Source organism: Ranitomeya variabilis, chromosome 4 (assembly GCF_051348905.1).
Source record: "Ranitomeya variabilis isolate aRanVar5 chromosome 4, aRanVar5.hap1, whole genome shotgun sequence".
NCBI classification, from domain to species: Eukaryota; Metazoa; Chordata; class Amphibia; order Anura; family Dendrobatidae; genus Ranitomeya; species Ranitomeya variabilis.
This window is the reverse complement of record NC_135235.1, coordinates 708915862-708935611: the sequence shown is the minus strand read 5'-3', so window position 1 is coordinate 708935611 and position 19750 is coordinate 708915862. Positions and strand designations below refer to the sequence as shown.

The 19750-nt window shown below is 44.9% G+C and overlaps 1 protein-coding gene across 1 annotated transcript in view; it reads left to right on the top strand.

The window, feature by feature from the left end:
• The window catches only part of LOC143766487 (uncharacterized), a 416280-nt gene that overhangs the window by 3915 nt on the left and 392615 nt on the right, over window positions 1-19750 (top strand). Inside the window, exons 2-3 of the mRNA XM_077254203.1 lie at window positions 10782-10932; window positions 11064-11243. Coding sequence (XP_077110318.1) covers window positions 10855-10932; window positions 11064-11243 — 258 coding nt within the window. The 5' untranslated portion in view covers window positions 10782-10854. The remainder of the gene's footprint in view (window positions 1-10781; window positions 10933-11063; window positions 11244-19750) is intronic.

Sequence of the window (19750 nt, the reverse complement as noted above, 5' to 3'; positions counted from 1 at the left end):
ACAAGGGTGATTTTCCTGACACATATAGTCGACAACACTCTATTCTGCGAACACCGGCCATAGTGGGGTCTCCTCTTTACTAACACCTGTACTGATTTCAGTGCTGGAAGCAATGGCCGGCTCACTCGCGCCTCCTGCTCTTTAATGCAGTCGTATATGTAGCGCCCCCACTGCCGCAGGGCCGAGGGGTACCCGGTACCGGGCCTCTGAGTCTCTGCTCTGGGGTTGTCACGGTGGCTAGGCCCGGTCCGTGACCCTGCCGAGGGGCGTACAGTGATAAATATGATGGATGAAGGTAGTGGTGAGGCTGTGGTGCGGTGCAGTAAATAACGAGGACACCAGGTTGCAGTCTCTTTACCTCTTTACTGAAGATCTCTGGGTCCTCAGTCCAGAATCCAGATTACCAGGCTGCGCAGGTCCGGCCGGTCCAATGGCACCTCCAGAGTTCTCTTAGCAGGTGGAAATCTGTGCCTTCCTTCTAGCGCTATGTGTTGCGGTCCTTCCCTGCTGTGCTTACGGAAAGTCCCCACAACTGTTGTGTCCGTTTCTTAAGTTCCCTCACAACTCAATTAGATGATGTTCTGCTAATTCTCTGTTCCTCCCTGTTATTATGGTTGGAACGGCACCCGTTTGACGGGTAGGCTCGGAGCTCTTCCGGGACCCTAGAGTCGCCCCTCCCCACAAGTTGCCCCCCAAGACTGCATAGGTGATTTAAGTGAGACAGCCCGCCTTAGACTGACTGTCCTGCCGCTGTTTAGAGTATTGCTTGAAGCTGAATATTGAAATACTTCCTCGGCATTCCGGCCGCCGGTTGTGCGCCTCAGTAGGATGTTGCCTCGGTCTTACAGCATAACCCCTACTGGTATTCTCCTTGTTGCCTTGATCTCGTTTCTCACTCGGCACAATCCATCTCGCTTCTAGTCCTTCCTTGGGTACCGCCGCTATACTGAGCAGGCACGGACCCGTCACGTTCTCTCAAGTTGCCAAGCCTCTGTCAGGATCCCACCCCTGACAGAGACCCTACCGAATCTTCTCCTGCAACACCCTCTGCCACAGGATGTTGCCTGGTTCCAACCCAGTCAGCTTCTGTCTAACTTCCTGCCTGACCCCCAGTTTTACCAGTGTGTGAGGAGTGGCCTAATGAATAGAACCCTTAGCTCCCCCTGGAGGCCCGGCTGTGAAATGTATTGGTGTCTGTGATACCTGGTCAGATGAACTCCTTCAGTGCCATCAGACGTACCATAGCTCCCCTTAGCGGCGGAGCAACAGTACTGCAACGACCAGGACTCTGGGGTGCTGCATATACTACTGAGCAGACTCTCCTCACAGATCATTGGCACATCCGTCTCTTGTACCAGAAGTAACAAGAGCTGGGACTCTGATCTTGCCTGGCGTAATCTGGACTCTGGTCTTGACCGGCGCAGGTTAGGTTCTCAGGAATTGACATGCAAAGTCTGGACTCCGGGTCTTGATCAGCACAGGTCTGGTTCTCAGGCCTTAGCTGGCATAGTCTGGACTCTGGGAATCATCTGGTGCCGCCTGGGTACTGCCACCACAACCAGCTGCCTCGGGCACTTTACCATGGCCTGGTACCTCAGATTCTTCACTGGCACCCTGTTTTTTGCTTGGTGGCTTTGGGGCCATGGCCTTTATAATAACAGGAAACTGTGTCATCAAGGTCACCTGACCTGGTGTACCATCTACGCTGTTTCTTCCTGATGCTCTCTCTCTTCCCATTGATTCCGTAGGGTCCTGTCTGAATGGCAGATGGCAGTCTTTGTACAAATGCGGCACAGCCCTGAGGATTTGTTCTTCTTACGACACATGTTTTTACACCCCTTATGCAGTATATATGATTCCCCTCACACAGTATAAAGTTTCCACAGTACTGGCATGTCTCACACAAAAGATATTTCCACAGTTTCACCATACCCCCAAACATAGTATTATCTCACAGTCCCTCCATTCTCTCCACACAGTATGTTTCCATAGTACCATCATCGCACCACACACAGTGTAATGTTCCCACTGTACCACCATCCTCCTACATAGTATAATGTTCCCACAATAGCAGTTTCCTACACATATAGTATAATGTTCCCACATTACCGCCCTCCTCCTACATAGTATAATTTTCCAACAATAGCAGCTTGCAATTCACACAGGATAATGTTTACAAATTAATATGCAAAATGGATCTAAGTGCCATAAAGATTTCTTTGTTTTGTTTTTAAAATAAACTCGTGGATGGTATAGTGTCTCAATGGATCACTGAAATCAATCTTAAACACGTGATAATTAGTTTTCCAGGTGATTCTAATTAAATCCCAGCCCCCCAAGGAAGCCATTGCGAAAAGCTTGGCTACAGATGGACATCTACAGTACAGACCAAAAGTTTGGACACACCTTCTCATTTAAAGATTTTTCTGTATTTTCATGACTATGAAAATTGTACATTCACACTGAAGGCATCAAAACTATGAATTAACACATGTGGAATTATATACTTAATTTCAGTTGTTTCACACTTTTTTGTTATGTCTTATATTCTAGGTTCTTCAAAGTAGCCACCTTTTGCTTTGATGACTGCTTTGCACACTCTTGGCATTCTCTTGATGAGCTTCAAGAGGTAGTCACCGGGAATGGTCTTCCAACAATCTTGAAGGAGTTCCCAGAGATGCTTAGCACTTGTTGGCCCTTTTTGCCTTCACTCTGCGGTCCAGCTCACCCCAAACCATCTCGTTTGGGTTCAGGTCTGGTGACTGTGGAGGCCAGGTCATCTGGCGTAGCACCCCATCACTCTCCTTCTTGGTCAAATAGCCCTTACACAGCCTGGAGGTGTGTTTGGGGTCATTGTCCTGTTGAAAAATAAATGATGGTCCGACTAAACGCTAAACGGATGGAATAGCATGCCGCTGCAAGTTGCTGTGGTAGCCATGCTGGTTCAGTATGCCTTCAATTTTGAATAAATCCCCAACAGTGTCACCAGCAAAGCACCCCCACACCATCACACCTCCTCCTCCATGCTTCGTGGTCGGAACCAGGCATGTAGAGTCCATCCATTCACCTTTTCTGCGTCGCACAAAGACACAATGGTTGGAACCAAAGATCTCAAATTTGGACTCATCAGACCAAAGCACAGATTTCCACTGGTCTAATGTCCATTCCTTGTGTTCTTTAGCCCAGACAAGTCTCTTCTGCTTGTTGCCTGTCCTTAGCAGTGGTTTCCTAGCAGCTATTTTACCATGAAGGTCTGCTGCTCAAAGTCTCCTCTTAAGAGCTCATTTCCACTTGCGGGAGAAAAAACGGTCCGTAATCTGGACCTAAAAAAAGGGATGAAAAGTATGCGATTGTCATGCGAGTTAAATGTGATTTTTTTTTTTTTTTTTTTTTTATTGCACCATCCATATGGCATCCGTATGCAATCCTTTTTTTTTTCTCTGCAACTATTTTTATACAGTCAGTTACAGGACCATTTACAGTGTTCTATGCCACAGAATGGTAAGGTATCCGTAAAAAACGGACGTCATACGCATGGTGCGAGTGCTGTGCATTTTTTTTCTCGCACCCATTGACTTGCATTGGCGAGTCTCGTCCAAGAATCGCAGCAATACGAAGCATGCAGCGATTTTTTTTCTCAGTCCGATTTCGGCTAAGAAAAAAATCGCAAATGAAAAGACGCCTATTGAATAACATTGGTCCGAGTGCAGTCCGTTTTTTTTTTTGTTTTTTTTATTTTTATATCGGATTGCACTTGTCCGTTTTCCTCACAAGTGGAAATGAGCCCTAACAGTTGTAGTAGAGATGTATCTGCTGCTAGAACTCTGTGTGGCATTGACCTGGTCTCTAATCTGAGCTGCTGTTAACCTGTGATTTCTGAGACTGGTGACTCCGATAAACTTATCCTCAGAAGCAGAGGTGACTCTTGGTCTTCCTTTCCTGGGGCGGTCCTCATGTGAGCCAGTTTCTTTGAAGCGCCTGATGGTTTTTGCCACTGCACTTGGGGACACTTTCAAAGTTTTCCCAATATTTCGGACCGACTGACCTTCATTTCTTAAAGTAATGATGGCCACTCGTTTTTCTTTCCTTAGCTGCTTTTTTCTTGCCATAATACAAATTCTGCACAACACAACTGATGGTCCCAACCCCATTTATAAGGCAAGAAATCCCACTTATTACACCTGACAGGGCACACCTGTGAAGTGAAAACCATTCCCGGTGACTACCTCTTGAAGCTCATCAAGAGGATGTGTGCAAAGCAGTCATCAAAGCAAAAGGTGGCTACTTTGAAGAACCTAGAATATAAGACATAATTTCAGTTGTTTCACACTTTTTTGTTAAGTATATAATTCCACATGGGTTAATTCATAGTTTTGATGCCTTCAGTGTGAATGTACAATTTTCATAGTCATGAAAATGCAGAAAAATCTTTAAATGAGAAGGTGTGTCCAAACTTTTGGTCTGTACTGTATATGGGTGAGACTACTTACAATATGTATGGCCCCTTAGTGCTTCAGGTGGTGAGTTTTCTATGACACGTCACTGATGGAAGAACAGTGAGAAATCTCTTTGTTACTATTGTATACTTACCTCTAGGACACTTAGGATTTGGCCATCCCTATATCTCTGGAGTTTATGCACTGGCATTTTAGATTGGATTGATATTTTGATTGGGGATATTGCTGATGATTCTGTATTACTTTGCCCATGAGTATGTCTTGTCTGTAGCATTTGTACATCTTGGCATCTGTGGCCATATTCGAATAGCTCTGTTTATACATATTTATAACTTAATGACTTCTGTTTTTACTCATTTTTTGCAATAAAAGAATACAATTTTATTCTAATCAAGAAAACTTTTTCTTTGTTTTTTGTTTTTTTTGTGGTGTTTTTGCTCCATGTTTTGGTGGTTGAATGTTGTTTGTGAGCTCTGCAGGGTTGTACCCATATGTATACCGGTTGCTTTAATCCGAATTATTATGATGGTATCTGTATTTGAGATTCTGATGTTTGACCATTATTAGGCATGTAAGTATCGTAGTATCTAGGCCGCCCCATACTATCGAGTACTCGGGGGCGGAGGGCATTCAGCCGAACTCTGTCACACCTTCTGAGATGCCATGTTTGCTTTTGACAAGAGCAAGTGGTTAAACTGCCACGGCTGTATATAGAAAAAACACACAAGCGCTAACTCCTGAATGCTACCCCCAGCAGCTGGAATCGAGACAGACAGGTGCCAGAACTGACATGTACTGTAACCAATTATGATAGTGAAGCGGAAACTGTGCTTGAGGGTATGACAACCGTGAAGGGAATTGGGTCAAAAAATGAGAGGAAAGGAAGTGCACCTACTGGGGGCTTGTGGGGGGGGGGGGGGGGGTTTCTGAGTAGGACCCCTGCTGAATAGGGGTGGATGACTATATGAGAATAGTCGTGCATTCAGGCTTCCACTATGTGCGCCTAGTGGATCCTGTGCCTCGCGCAGGTATTGTCAACCCACAGGATATTAACCTAAATGTGACTAAGGTGCTCTGCACACTACAGGGTATGGGTGTGTGGCGTATATATGCACACATGTAAATTGTGTAAACCACATACACCGGTAGGGCCGGCTGAGGACTCACCAGGATCCAAAGGAGTTGTGGATGTGGTTCTGCTTTATATGTTGCTGCCTGAAAAGATCCGTGGTGGCGGTCGTGGTGTTCAGATGGCAGGAACGCGGACTAGTGGCAGCCACGGCACAGCAGGAATGCAAAGAAGCTGCGTAGAGCCAGGGAGAGCCTCGGCCAGTGGCGTCCGTGGATACGAGCGGGGGAAGAGTGGCCGTGAGAAAGCCTGGCGTGTGATCTTACAGGAACTACGGAGCGGTGCTGAGACCAAGAGGGTATCCGATGCGTTTCGAAGGAGTAGCGTCCTTCTTCATCAGGGTTACCGCTCGTATCCAGGGATGCCACTGGCCGGGGCTCTCCCTGGCTCTACGCAGCTTCTTTGCATTCCTGCTGTGCCACGGCTGCCAGTAATCCGCCTTCCTGCCATCTGAACACCAGGACCGCCACCACAGATCTTTTCAGGCAGCAACATATAAAGCAGCACCACATCCACAACGCCTTTGGAACCTGGTGAGTCCCCAGCCGCTCCTACCGGTGTATGTGGTTTACACGATTTACATGTGTGCATATATACGCCACACACCCATACCCTGTAGTGTGCAGAGCACCTCAGTCGGGTCACATTTAGGTTAATATCCTGTGGGTTGACAATACCTGCCCGAGGCACAGGATCCACTAGGTGCACTTAGTGGAAGCCTGAACGCACAACTATTCTCATACAGTCATCCACCCCTAAACTGCCAGGCTTTTTGTTGCAGCCACACCTGTTCTTTCCCTGCGGTGTACATCTATGTTCTGGCGTCCAAAAGAGTTAATCTAAAAACAAATGTTTAGCATGTTGAAAATAATAGAATGTGTCTTCTGCTCTTTTATGTTTTTTTTTCTTCTTCCAAGAATTGTTGGTGTCTATTTTCTTTTTTAAACATTTTAATATTTGCTTTTTTTCTGGTGTCTTTCTTGTAATGTAGGAAAGCCTAAGGCCAGAAATAAACCCCATAAAACACTGTACATGGAGACTTTGGGGTCAAGTACCATATTCTTTGGACAATAAGACGCACTTTTTCCCTCCAAAATTTTAGAGAAAAGGGTGCGTCTTATAGCCCAGATGTACCTTATAGTGGCTAAGGGTAGGGGGGAAGTGGCAGAGACGGGGGAGCAGGTTACAGGAGGCAGGAGCCAGCAGCTGCGGCTAACACGTTTGCCCACTGTTAAAGAGCATGAATATTCACTGCTCCCCACGCCCATAGTCCCTCTCACCCACAGTCCCTCTCACTGGGCCTGTGGAGCAGTGAATATTCTTTCTCTTTAATAGCGGGCACACATGATCGCCCAACCACTATTAAAGAAGATGAATATTTACTGCTCACCACGCCCAAAAATATGGGCGTGGGGAGCAGTGAATATTCTGGAAGCTGACCTCAGCGTGTGGAGGCTACTTACACTTTGTGCGCTGCTTACACTCTGAAATCAGCTGATGGAATCAAACATGGCGCTGAGCAGAGGGAAGGTGCGTAAAATCGTTTATTTTTTATGTGAGCAGCGTGATAGGGCCATTTTTACCAGGATTGGGTGGCATCTATACCATGATAATGATGGGAGCCATGTTTAACAAAATGGGGATAGTAGCCATGTACTGTATATGAGGTTGGGGATAGGGGCAATGTATACTATGATGGAGATGGGGGGCCATATATACTAGGATGGGGATGGTGGCCAAGTAATCCAGGATGGGGTACCATGTATACCGGGATGGGGCCAGCCATATATACCAGGATGGTTAATCATGTAAACCAGGATGGGGGTGGGGGCCATATAGACCAGGATAAGGGGCCATGTATACTCAGTGGGGGGCACGTATACCTGGATTGGTGGCCATATATAACTGAATGAGGACATGCATACCATGATAGATGTTATATATACCTGAATGGAGCCACTTATATCAGGATTGGAACACATACAGCTCTGGCAAAAATCAACCGCTGCACAGTTTTCTAAAAATCACCATCTCTACATGTCTGACAGCCATTCCATTCCATTCCATTCCATTCCAGGGTCAATTCAATTCCAACCAAAGTACACCTCATTCTCCTTAATGTGCTTCTGATTTGGAGATCACCTGAACCAAATCTTATTTAACGAGGGAAAGTATAAAAAAACACTGTTGTTGTCTTCACAATCCTCTTGCAATAGGACAAGCTGGATGACCAAACAAGTGCTAGAAAAAGTCCAAAATTAATTTGAATTAAAAAATAATTTGTAACCATGTCAAAGAAGTTGAAAAGAAAAGTCTTGAGTGAGGAAAAGATGGGCTCAATTCTGGCTTTACTAGTAGACGGACTGTAGTCCATTACAACAAAGTCAAGCAGCAGACATTGGGGACAACAAAGCTACAGACCGGCAGAGGGTGAAAGCGACTCTCCACTGACCGGGATAACGGTCCTCTTATTCGAATGTCACTCAGCAACCCCAGGATGACATCAAGTGACCTACAAAAGGAATGGCAAATAGCAGCTGGGGTGACGTGTACGGCAAGAACAATTCATAACAGACTCCTAGAGGCAGGCCTCAAGTCATGTAAAGCTAGAAAAAAGCCTTTCATCAATGAGAAGCAAAGGAGAGCCAGGCTGAAGCTTGCCAAAGACTCTAAGGATTGGACCATAGAGGAATGGAGTAAGGTAATCTTCTCTGATGTGTCTAATTTTCAGCTTTGCCCAACACCTGGTCATCTTAGACGGAGACCTGGAGAGGCGTACAAGCCACAGCGTCTTGCACCCACTGTGACATTTGATGGAGGATCGGTGATGATCTGGGGATGCTTCAGCAAAGCTGGAATTGGGCAGGTTAATCTTTGCGAAGGAAGTATGAATCAAGCCGCATACAAGGTTATCCTTGAAAACCACTTGCTTCCTTCTGCTCAGGCAATGCTCCCTTACTCTGGGGGCTGGGTTTTCCAGCAGGAGAATGCCCCATGCCATACAGCTAGGTCAATCAATGTGTGGATGAAGGAGCACCACATCAAGACCCTGTCATGGCCAGCCCAATCTCCAGACTTGAGCCCCATTGAAAACCTCTTGAATGTAATCAAGAGGAAGATGGATAGTCACAAGCCATCAAACAAAGAACTGCTTACATTTTTGTTCCAGGAGTGGTATAAGGTCACCCAAAAGCAGTGGGAAAGACTGGTGGAAAGCATGCCAAGACGCATGAAAACTGTGATTAAAAATCATGGTTATTCCACCAAATATTCATTTCTAAACCCATCCTAAGTTAAAATATTAGTATCGTTGTTTCTACATGAATAAGAACTTGTTTTCTTTGCATTATTTGAGGTTTGAAAACACGGTTTCTTTTTTATTACTTTGTCAATTTCTCATTTGCTGAAAATAAATATAACATTTTTAGCTTTAAATTTCGGAGAAATGTTGTCACTACTTTATAAAATTAAACAGTGTACATTTTACTCAAAAAACATACCTATAAAGAGAAAAATCAGAGAAACTGAAAATTTTGCAGTGGTCTCGTAATTTTTGCCAGAGCTGTATATATAAAATTTAAAGCCTAGGTGCGTCTTATGGTCCAGTGTGTCTTATAATCCAAAAAATATGGTTATTTCTGACCATGGTGTTTTTGAAAACAATAATTGTTTTGTATTTTTTATAAAAGCATCAAACTTATTTGTGTGAATCAGACATGAGATCTGACGTGATAAAAGATTACAGTGCGGGGAAGACTGGAAACATTCATATAGACGGCTGGTGGTGATGTAGTCAGTGATGGACTCTGGACAAATATGTTCCTAGAGCCATAGTAGAAGATGATGTCATCCTCATCATGAAGTCGTTATTTTTCCTGTCACGTGTAATGAATATCTCCTGCAGTATTGTTAATGCCGATTTCAGGGTCTGTAAATGAGACGAGAATTAGCGTTATGGAAGATGAGTCTATGAGAAACGTATTCAGCTGCCGACTCCGAGGAACAAACTATTTGTTGTCTGTGGTCTAAACTTTATAGGTTTTATTAGTAGATGTCAGAGAAAAAAGAATGTTGTAAATTAATAAAAATATACCATATTTTTCGGACTATAAGATGCACCGGACCATAAGACGCACCCCAGATTTACAGAAGGGAAATAGGGAAAACAAAATGTGTCAAATGGTGGTCCGTCATGCAGACCGAATTCAGCTTACTGTGGGAAATCCGTAGCGCTGGTGGAGGGTGGTCACAGGGGGTGTTCGGTGGTCCAGCAGTGATATGACTCCTATCGCAGACTGATGCTGTAGGTTCTGTGGTTCTCGTGGTGTGGTGGCTCCTCCAACATTTTCTGAAAGCCCGGAGCACCCGCACATCCATTGCTATGAAGCAGTAGCCTCTGGGAAATCCCATCCCAGGCTGATGCGGCATGTTTGTCGGTGCTCAGGGTTGCGGGGGCTACGCTGTCATTTTGTGGAAGCCCCCGAGCACCGCACACCCCCACTGCTGCGATGCAGTGTCCTCAAGTAAAATGGCCTCTGGGAAAATGCCGCTACATATTGAGATCTCGGCTCCAAGATCTCATCTCCCGAGATCTCAATGTGTGCATGTACCAACCCGGTGGCCATTTTACCAGGGGCTACCACATGGCAGCAGTGTGGATGTGCAGTGCTCTGGGCTTTCCAAAAATGTTGGCGGAGCCCCGCACCACTGCACACCGCCGAATACTGCCGCACCAGCCTAGGAAGGGAGTGTGATCTCCCTGCAGTGTCGGACCGCCGTAGAATCACCCGACTCCTGCTGCCGTCACACTAATTGTAAGTATATTCCGACTAGAAGACACACCCCCATTTTCCACCCAAAAAATTTTTGGGAAAAAGTGCATCTTGTATTCCGAAAAATACAGTAATTGCTGCTTGGGTCTCCACCAGGGTCTGTATTTTCTGGTCTGACCCAACGAACTTGTGATTCCTACAGCAAATTAATTGCCGAAGCAGTGAGTAACATAGCCAGTGGTTGGTTGCATGGAGGAGATCTCTTACTCAGTAACTCAGCTTATGTTCCAGTACATAAAAGACTAGAGAATACAACATCTACAGGTTCTGTCTTCTGAAATGTTTCCCTTGTTATCTCCAGTAATTGTATTATTACACAGAATTCTTTGCAATGATTCATCGTCTCATCGTCTTCCTATTCAGGTCCCTACAATATCCGATCCTTTCAGTAGACATCTTCTATATTAAGAGAATTTTTCTTAACTACCCATCAAGAATGGATCTGAAGAGGGACAAGATGGCAGAGAGGATATTACACCTCACCCTAGAAATCCTCTTCCGTCTTACTGGAGAGGTGAGAGATTTTGATGGCGTCACATTACATAATTCTTATTTATGGCAATAAAACTGTTGGACAGAACTCAAGAGGTGAGGAATCTGAAAATGTCTGTAGTGAGATTTATTAATGTGCCTCTCCTTAATCAGGATTACACAGTAGTGAAGAAGACCTCTAGTGAGCGCTGTCAGACCCCTGTGTCTGAGGGATGGGAAAGACCCCTGAGCCCAATCACAAGGCCTCCACCTCACCCACTGATACATGAGGACATCAATGACCAAAAGATCCTAGAACTCACCTACAAGATGATTGAGCTGCTGACTGGAGAGGTGACACTGCTGGGAATGCTGGGACATTATACAGTAACACTATGAAGGGATCGGGGGGATGACGGTATCATTGTATGTGTCAGATTCCTATAAGGTGTCAGGATGTCGCTGTCTATTTCTCCATGGAGGAGTGGGAGTATTTAGAAGGACACAAAGATGTGTACAAGGACGTCATTATGGAGGTTCCCCAGCCCCAGCCCCTCACATCACCAGGTAAGGATTAAATACACACTGCCTATAATTATCTGTATTATCTGTATGTAAGGAATGAATTCACTCCCTGTATGTGTTTCTTCCAGATCTATCCGGTAAGAGGACAACACCAGAGAGATATCCCCGTCCTCTTCTTCCACAGGACTGTAAACAAGAAGATCCCAATTTCTCTCAGAATCATCAGGTAGATGGAGAGAAGGTGTCCTGAGATCTCCCCTATGATGTGTAGACGGTGGCGAAGGTCGTGTTCTCATTCTTGTTTTATCCACCAGTATTACATGTTTCATACTGGTTTCACGAGAACGGTGGAGATGGCAGGATTAGAGCTGATCATAGATGTGACTTCTCCATCTGTCTGTGACTTTTACAATATTTATTTCAGGGTGAAGATCTGACCCATATTAATACTACAGAGACATATGTGAGGGGTGATGAGCAGTGTAAAGAGGAGACTCCTACATATGAATACCCAGGTGAGTAGTGACCACTAACTACAGAGAAGTCACAGATTCTTCTCGGTCACCGGCTGTGGCTGCTTTATCAATGGTGTAGTTCGGACGTGGCACAATCATGTGATCCCCATTTTGCCGGTAGAGCATAACATTCTCCTCCATCCGAAAATGTTTAAATGGCTTTGTGAAATTGTGAAAACTCTTTTGTATAGCGCTTACAACCTGCAGGTGTAAGGCAGCCAGGGTGGTAGTCATGGCAACGAGCTGTAGTGTTTCCACACCCTGGCGCCCCGCAGATGAAATACAAAGTCCTTTCTGGTGTGTGTGTGTGTGTGTGTGTGTGTGTTGTGCAGCAGAGTACTCATTTCAGTTCCCTCGGTTTCTTTCACTCCAGCTTCAGGATTCCAGGTTCCATAAAACACTGCAGCATCAGTCCTTTACTGATGCCTGGTGACAGAAGTAGAGGTGGCAGGTGTGGATCCCAGGCGAGATGGTACACACCATTTTCACAAGCCTTAATATGACAAAATTCTTAAAACTAGAGCAGTTTAAAACCTCATAAAGTGACTCCATTTTGGAAATGATAATGAGTCACCCCCAGGGCAGTGGGGTACTCTGTATCGGGTCCGGTCTCGAGGGGGAATGTCACGGTGGCTGCGATCCGGTCTGTGGCCCTGGGCCTCAACGTTAAACCCTTACTGACCTCGGGCGGGATAGTCCGTCTGAGGTCAGCTCCCCTGCTTTGATGCAGGGCTCCGCGGTGAGCCTGCATCAAAGCCGGGACATGTGCCCGCAATAGCGGCGGGTGAATTCACGATTCACCCGCCGCTATTAACTAGTTAAATGCCGCTGTCAAACGCAGACAGCGGCATTTAACTACCGCATCCGGCCGGAAATGACGTCATCGCCGACCCCGGTCACATGATCGGAGGTCGGCGATGCTTCTACATTGTAACCATAGCGGTCCTTGAGACCTCCTATAGTTACTGATCCCCGGCAGCTGTGAGCGCCACCCTGTGGTCGGGGCTCAGAGCACACCTGCATTTCTGCTGCATAGCAGCGATCTGATGATCGCTGCTATGTAGCATCGGCGATCGTGCTGTGCCTGCTTCTAGCCTCCCATGGAGGCTATTGAAGCATGGCAAAAGTAAAAAAAAGTTAAAAAAAAATATATAAAAGTTTGAATCACCCCCCTTTTTGCCCCAATCAAAATAAATCAATAAAAAAAATATTAAACCTACACATATTTTGTATCGCCACGTTCAGAATCGCCCGATCTATCAATAAAAAAAAGCATTAACCTGATTGCTAAACGGCGTAACGAGAAAAAAAATCGAAACGCCAGAATTACGTTTTTTTGGTCGCCGCGACATTGCATTAACATGCAATAACGGGCGATCAAAAGAACGTATCAGCACCGAATTGGAATCATTAAAAATGCCAGCTCGGCACGCAAAAGATAAGCCCTCAACCAACCCCAGATCATGAAAAATGGAGACGCTACGAGTATCGGAAAATGGCGCAATTTTTTTTTTTTTAAAGCAAAGTTTGGAATTTTTTTTCACCACTTAGGTAAAAAATAACCTAGTCTTGTTAGGTGTCTATGAACTCGTAGTGACCTGGAGAATCATAATGGCAGGTCAGATTTAGCATTTAGTGAACCTAGCAAAAAAGCCAAGCAAAAAACAAGTGTGGGATTGCACTTTTTTTGCAATTTCACCGCACTTGCAATTTTTTTCCCGTTTTCTATTACACACATGGTAAAACCAATGATGTCGTTCAAAAGTACAACTTGTCCCGCAAAAAATAAGCCCTCACATGGCCAAGTTGACGGAAAAATAAAAAAGTTATGGCTTTGGGAAGGAGGGGAGTGAAAAACGAACACGGAAAAACGAAAAATCCCAAGGTCATGAAGGGGTTAAAGGAGAACGGTCTTTTAAGGGAAAAGTGTCTAAAGTCTGTTGTGATGCCACCTGTGGAGTTTGGTCAATAGTGGGACCGACGCTGCATTAAAGGTGTTCTCTGGGGGATGTGTTGGCAGCACTGATGTTACTCTTCCCACAGGTGATGCAGGGTCCTAAGATGTAAGGCGTGGATGTTATGTGCCGGTGAATAAAGATAGGACACAAGTTGTAAGTCTTTACCTGGTTTACTGCAGTTGGCTGGCCACAGTCCAGGGCAGCAGGCACGGGTGGTGGTATGGCCCGGCCAGCTCAGAGGCAATGGAGGGTCCCCTTCTCCAGGTGAGGTCCGTGAGCCTTTCCTCTAGCGCCTCTTAAAGACGAAGTCCCTGCTGCCTGAAATTTCCTACAGGGTCCTCCACTTTCCCCCTGTCCTGGGACAGGTACCTGCATGACAGGCAGTTCGAGCTGTTTTACAGGGACTCTATTATGCCCTGGGCTCCTTAGGTGCTGCTGCTTCTCAGGCAAGGTGTGGACCAATTACATACAGTTCCTGGCCCTCCGGTTCTGCTCTGTGTCCTAGAGTTCCACAAAAGCCTCGGGCTCCTGGTACCTGGTTCCTGCGCTATGGCTCTGAGGGTGCCCGGTCACAGTTCCCCTCTGAGCCCTGTTCATAACCTTTGCTCCTTTCCTCTCCAGATACTCCACATCAACCCTCCAGGTTCTTTCTCCTTTCCCAGAGGCTGCAGCTCCCTCGTGGCCGTCATACCTCTGCGTCTCTCCTAGACATCCGTCCACTTCATTGTTCCTCTCCAACTAACCTAACTCCTCCTCCAGGTCAGGATACATATAGCTGGGGGACGCTCCCCTGAATCCGGGTCTTGAGCTCCCCCTCCTGGCCTGGATTCAGAATGTGTTGCATGTGGGTGCCTTACCTGGTGAATAGAACTCCCTTGCCTCTGATCATGACATTACCTTCCCCGAAGGAAAAGCAACATCACTGTAGCAACCGGTTACCTGGGGTGCTACATTAACCTTCAGTGAATTAATCTATAGTCGTGACTATTTTGACTCCACAGCCACTTTCCAAAAATTAGCGCTCAGTGGATGTTGGAGACTGAAAACTGCGAATATACCATTTTATTACTCACCACATAGTGCCCAGATTGTGCTCCAAGAGACACACACCATAAATTAAGTGGGTTCTTCTCACTATAAGGCCGGCGTCACACTCGGCGTAAGACAATACGGTCCGTTTTTTACGTCCGTACTACGGCCGTAATACGGAGAAATGTTCCCAAAATAGTGATCCGTAGTCAGGGTGTGTCAGCGTATTTTGCGCACGGCATCCTCCGTATGTAATCCGTATGGCATCCGTACTGCGAGATTTTCGCGCAGGCTTGCAAAACCGACATCTAATGGATTTATGTGCTCAAATGTTCGGGAAAACATATATACAGTATATGTATATATATATATATATATATATATATATATATATATATATATATATATATATATATATATATATATATATATATATATATATATATATATATATATATATATATATATATATATATATATATATATATATCATTGAGACACATATATATATATTCTGTATTTAGATTTCATTCAGCGCGATATCTGTGAACAGCCGGTAATTCAATTGCCAGCTTTTCATTTCTCCTGCACAAACCCGACAGGATATGAGACATGGTTTACATACAGTAAACCATCTCATATCCCTTTTTTTTTGCATATTCCACACTACTAATGTTAATAGTGTGTATGTGCAAAATTTCAGCGCTGTAGCTGCTGAAATAAAGGGTTAAATGGCGAAAAAAATTGGCGTGGGCTCCCGCACAATTTTCTCCGCCAGAATGGTAAAGCCAGTGACTGAGGGCAGATATTAATAGCCAGGAGAGGGTCCATGGTTATTGGCCCCCCCAGCTACAAACATCTGCCCCCAGCCACCCCAGAAAAGGCACATCTGGAAGATGCGCCTATTCTGGCACTTGGCCACTCTCTTCCCACTCCCTGTAGCGGTGGGATATGGGGTAATGAAGGGTTAATGCCACCTTGCTATTGTAAGATGACATTAAGCCAGATTAATAATGGAGAGGCGTCAATTATGACACCTATCCATTATTAATCCAATTGTTGGAAAGGGTTAAAACACACACACACACGATTAAAAAGGATTTTAATGAAATAAACACAGCGGTTGTTGTAATAATTTATTGTTCTCGCAATCCATCAGGAACACCCTCGCTTGGAAAAATAATAAACGCACAAGATACATACCTTCTGGTGAACCGTCTCGTCCCACGAAGTAATCCATCTGAAGGGGTTAACTAATATTACAGGCACGAGCTGCGATAAACCACTCGCTGGTGCCTGTAATCCCCGGGTGCTGAAAGGAAAGCAGTGATCTGTACTTACATTGAGTCGCGGTGATGCGCCCCTGCTGGATGTTCTCATGAACTGCAGCCTGGGAACTTTTTCCCACGCTCCAGGTCATATGAGGACATCCACCAGGGGGCGCATCACCGCGACTGAAGGAAATGTAGGTCAATGACCTACATTTCATTCATTCGCCGGGGATTACAGGCACGGAGCACAGCTGCATTTAGCAGGGCTCCTGCCTGTAATATTAGATAACCCCTTCAGATGGATTACATCGTGGGACGTGACGGTTCACCAGAAGGTATGTATCTTGTGCGTTTATTATTTTTCCAAGCGAGGGTGTTCCTGATGGATTGCGAGAACAATAAATTATTACAACAACCGCTGTGTTTATTTCATTAAAATACTTTTAAATCATGTGTATGTGTGTGTGTGTGTGTGTGTGTGTTTTTTAACCCTTTCCAACAATTGGATTAATAATGGATAGGTTTCATAATTGACGCCTCTCCATTATTAATCTGGCTTAATGTCACCTTACAATAGCAAGGTGGCATTAACCCTTCATTACCCCATATCCCACCGCTACAGGGAGTGGGAAGAGAGTGGCCAAGTGCCAGAATAGGCGCATCTTCCAGATGTGCCTTTTCTGGGGTGGCTGGGGGCAGATGTTTTTAGCCACGGGGGGGCCAATAACCATGGACCCTCTCCTGGCTATTAATATCTGCCCTCAGTCACTGGCTTTACCATTCTGGTGGAGAAAATTGCGCGGGAGCCCACGCCAATTTTTTCCGCCATTTAACCCTTTATTTCAGCAGCTACAGCGCTGAAATTTTGCACATACACACTACTAACATTAGTAGTGTGGAATATGCAAAAAAAGGGGGGATATGAGATGGTTTACTGTATGAAAACCATGTCTCATATCATGTCGGGTTTGTGAAGGAGAAATGAAAAGCCGGCAATTGAATTACCGACTTTTCACTAACACCGCTGCGTATTTCTCGCAAGTCACACTGCTGGTCAGTGTGGAATACGTATTTTTCTCGCCCCCATAGACTTTCATTAGCGATTTTTTTTTTTTTTTTGCGCAATATGCTGACAAACGCAGCATGCTGCGATTTTGTACGGCCGTAGAAAGCCGTATAATACTGAACCGTAATATACGGCTAATAGGAGCAGCCCCATTGAGAATAATTGTGCCGTATGTAATGCGAGTTTTACGGACGTAGTTTCTGCGCTCTTACGTCCGTAAAACTCGCCAGTGTGACGCCGCCCTTATAATGACAACTACATGGGTCCTAATTTTGATTTGGGCACACTGAAAGGCTCAGAAGCGATGGGAAGATTTGACTTTGTGAAAGTGGATATAGATGGATTGGTTTATAAAAGTCATATTGTTATTTGAACATTTCCATTGAAGAAGAACTCGCCACCTCTCGTGGCAGCCTGTTCCACTCATTGATCACCCTCACTGTCAAAAGGCTTTTTTCTAATATCCAATCTGTGTCTCCTCCACTTCAGTTTCATTCCATTGCTTCTAGTCTTTCCTTGTGCAAATGAGAATAAATCAATAAAGCTATTTTTACATACCGTAGATACTCGAGTATAAGCCGACCCGAGTATAAGCCGAATCACCTAATTTTACCTCAAAAAAGTGGGAAACTTATTGACTCGAGTATAAGCCGGATATGCATTGTCCCCTCATTCCTATCCTTGTATGCGTGGCTCCTCATCCCTATCCTGGTATGATTGGCCCTCATCCCTATCCTTGTATGCACGGCCCCATCCCTATCCTTGTATGCATGGCCCCATTCCTATCCTTGCATGCATGGCCTTATCCCTATCCTTGTATGCACGGCCCCATCCCTATCCTTGTATGATTGGCCTCCATCAAAAAACATAAAAAAATAAACCATTACACTTACCTTCCTTCGCTCCCTCGCAGCGTCTTTTGTCGATGCCAGCAGCTGCTTTATGCTTGTAAGCATTACATGGCCGGGACGTCATGCGCTGATCACAAGCAGAGCACAGCTTCCGGAATACTCACCGCTCCCAATGCCAGGACTATGTGTGTGGGGCAGTGAGTATTAATTATCGCACACAGCGTCAACCGCCAGGCGGTCATGTGTTTCGCTATTTAAGAGAAATTAATATTCAGAATGAATATTCATCTCTGTTAAGTAGCAGCACACGTGACCTCCCGGCAGCTGCAGGACCGGCTGCTGCAGCTGACACTGCGCAAGCTTTTACAGAGAAATGAATATTCATTTCTTTTTAGCAGCGGGCACCGGAGTTAGCTGCAGCAGCCGGCTCCTACCTCTGTGACCCGCAGCTCTGCCGCTGCCTCTCCCCCTCTATGTTCTGGACACCTCACTCGAGTATAAGCTGAGGGGAGTGATTTCAGCACAAAAAATGTGCTGAAAACCTCTCCTTATACTCGAGTGTATACATCAACTTACCATTTTTACAGACAGTTTTAGGAGAAATGTTCAAAAATATAAAGTTCAAGGATATTTTATTGAAAAATAATTGGTTTTATTCTTGACAGATGACTGTACCTGGAGATCAGAGGGACAGCTGACATCTTCAATTTTAAAATCAGATGATCTTGAGATCTCACAGGATACAATTGAAGTGAATGCCATTACTCCAGATATATTATCATCCCTTCACAGCAAAGATCTGTCATCTGATTCAGTACCAACTACTAAGGAAAATCAAAGACCCAAAAGAGGCATTAAAAAACAAACTGCTCCTAAAGTAAGGAAGTCCTTTTCATGTTCAGAATGTGGGAATTGTTTTAATTGGAAACATCATCTTGATCGACACCAAAGAATCCACACAGGAGAAAAGCCTTTTTTCTGTTCAGAATGTGGGAAATGCTTTATCCAGAAAGTGAATCTTGATAGGCACCAGAGAAACCACACAGGGGATATGCCTTTTTCATGTTCAGAATGTGGAAAATGTTTTGCGACAAAATCAGATCTTGTTACACACCAGAGACTCCACACAGGGGAGAAGCCTTTTTCATGTTTAGAATGTGGAAAATGCTTTGTGACGAAATCCGCTCTTAATGAACATCAGAGACGCCACACAGGGGAGAAGCCTTTTTCATGTTCAGAATGTGGAAAATGTTTTGTGAGGAAATCACATCTTGTTAGACACCAGACACTCCACACAGTGGAGAAGCCTTTTTTCTGTTCAGAATGTGGAAAATGTTTTGTGACAAAATCACATCTTGTTAGACACCAGACACTCCACACAGTGGAGAAGCCTTTTTTCTGTTCAGAATGTGGAAAATGTTTTGTGACGAAATCACATCTTGTTACACACCAGAAACTCCACACAGGGGAGAAGCCTTTTTTCTGTTCAGAATGTGGAAAATGTTTTGTGACAAAATCAAGTCTTGTTAAACACCAGAGACTCCACACAGGGGAGAAGACTTTTTCATGTTCAGAATGTGGAAAATGTTTTATCCAGAAATCGCATCTTGATATCCACCAGAGAACCCATACAGGGGAGAAGCCTT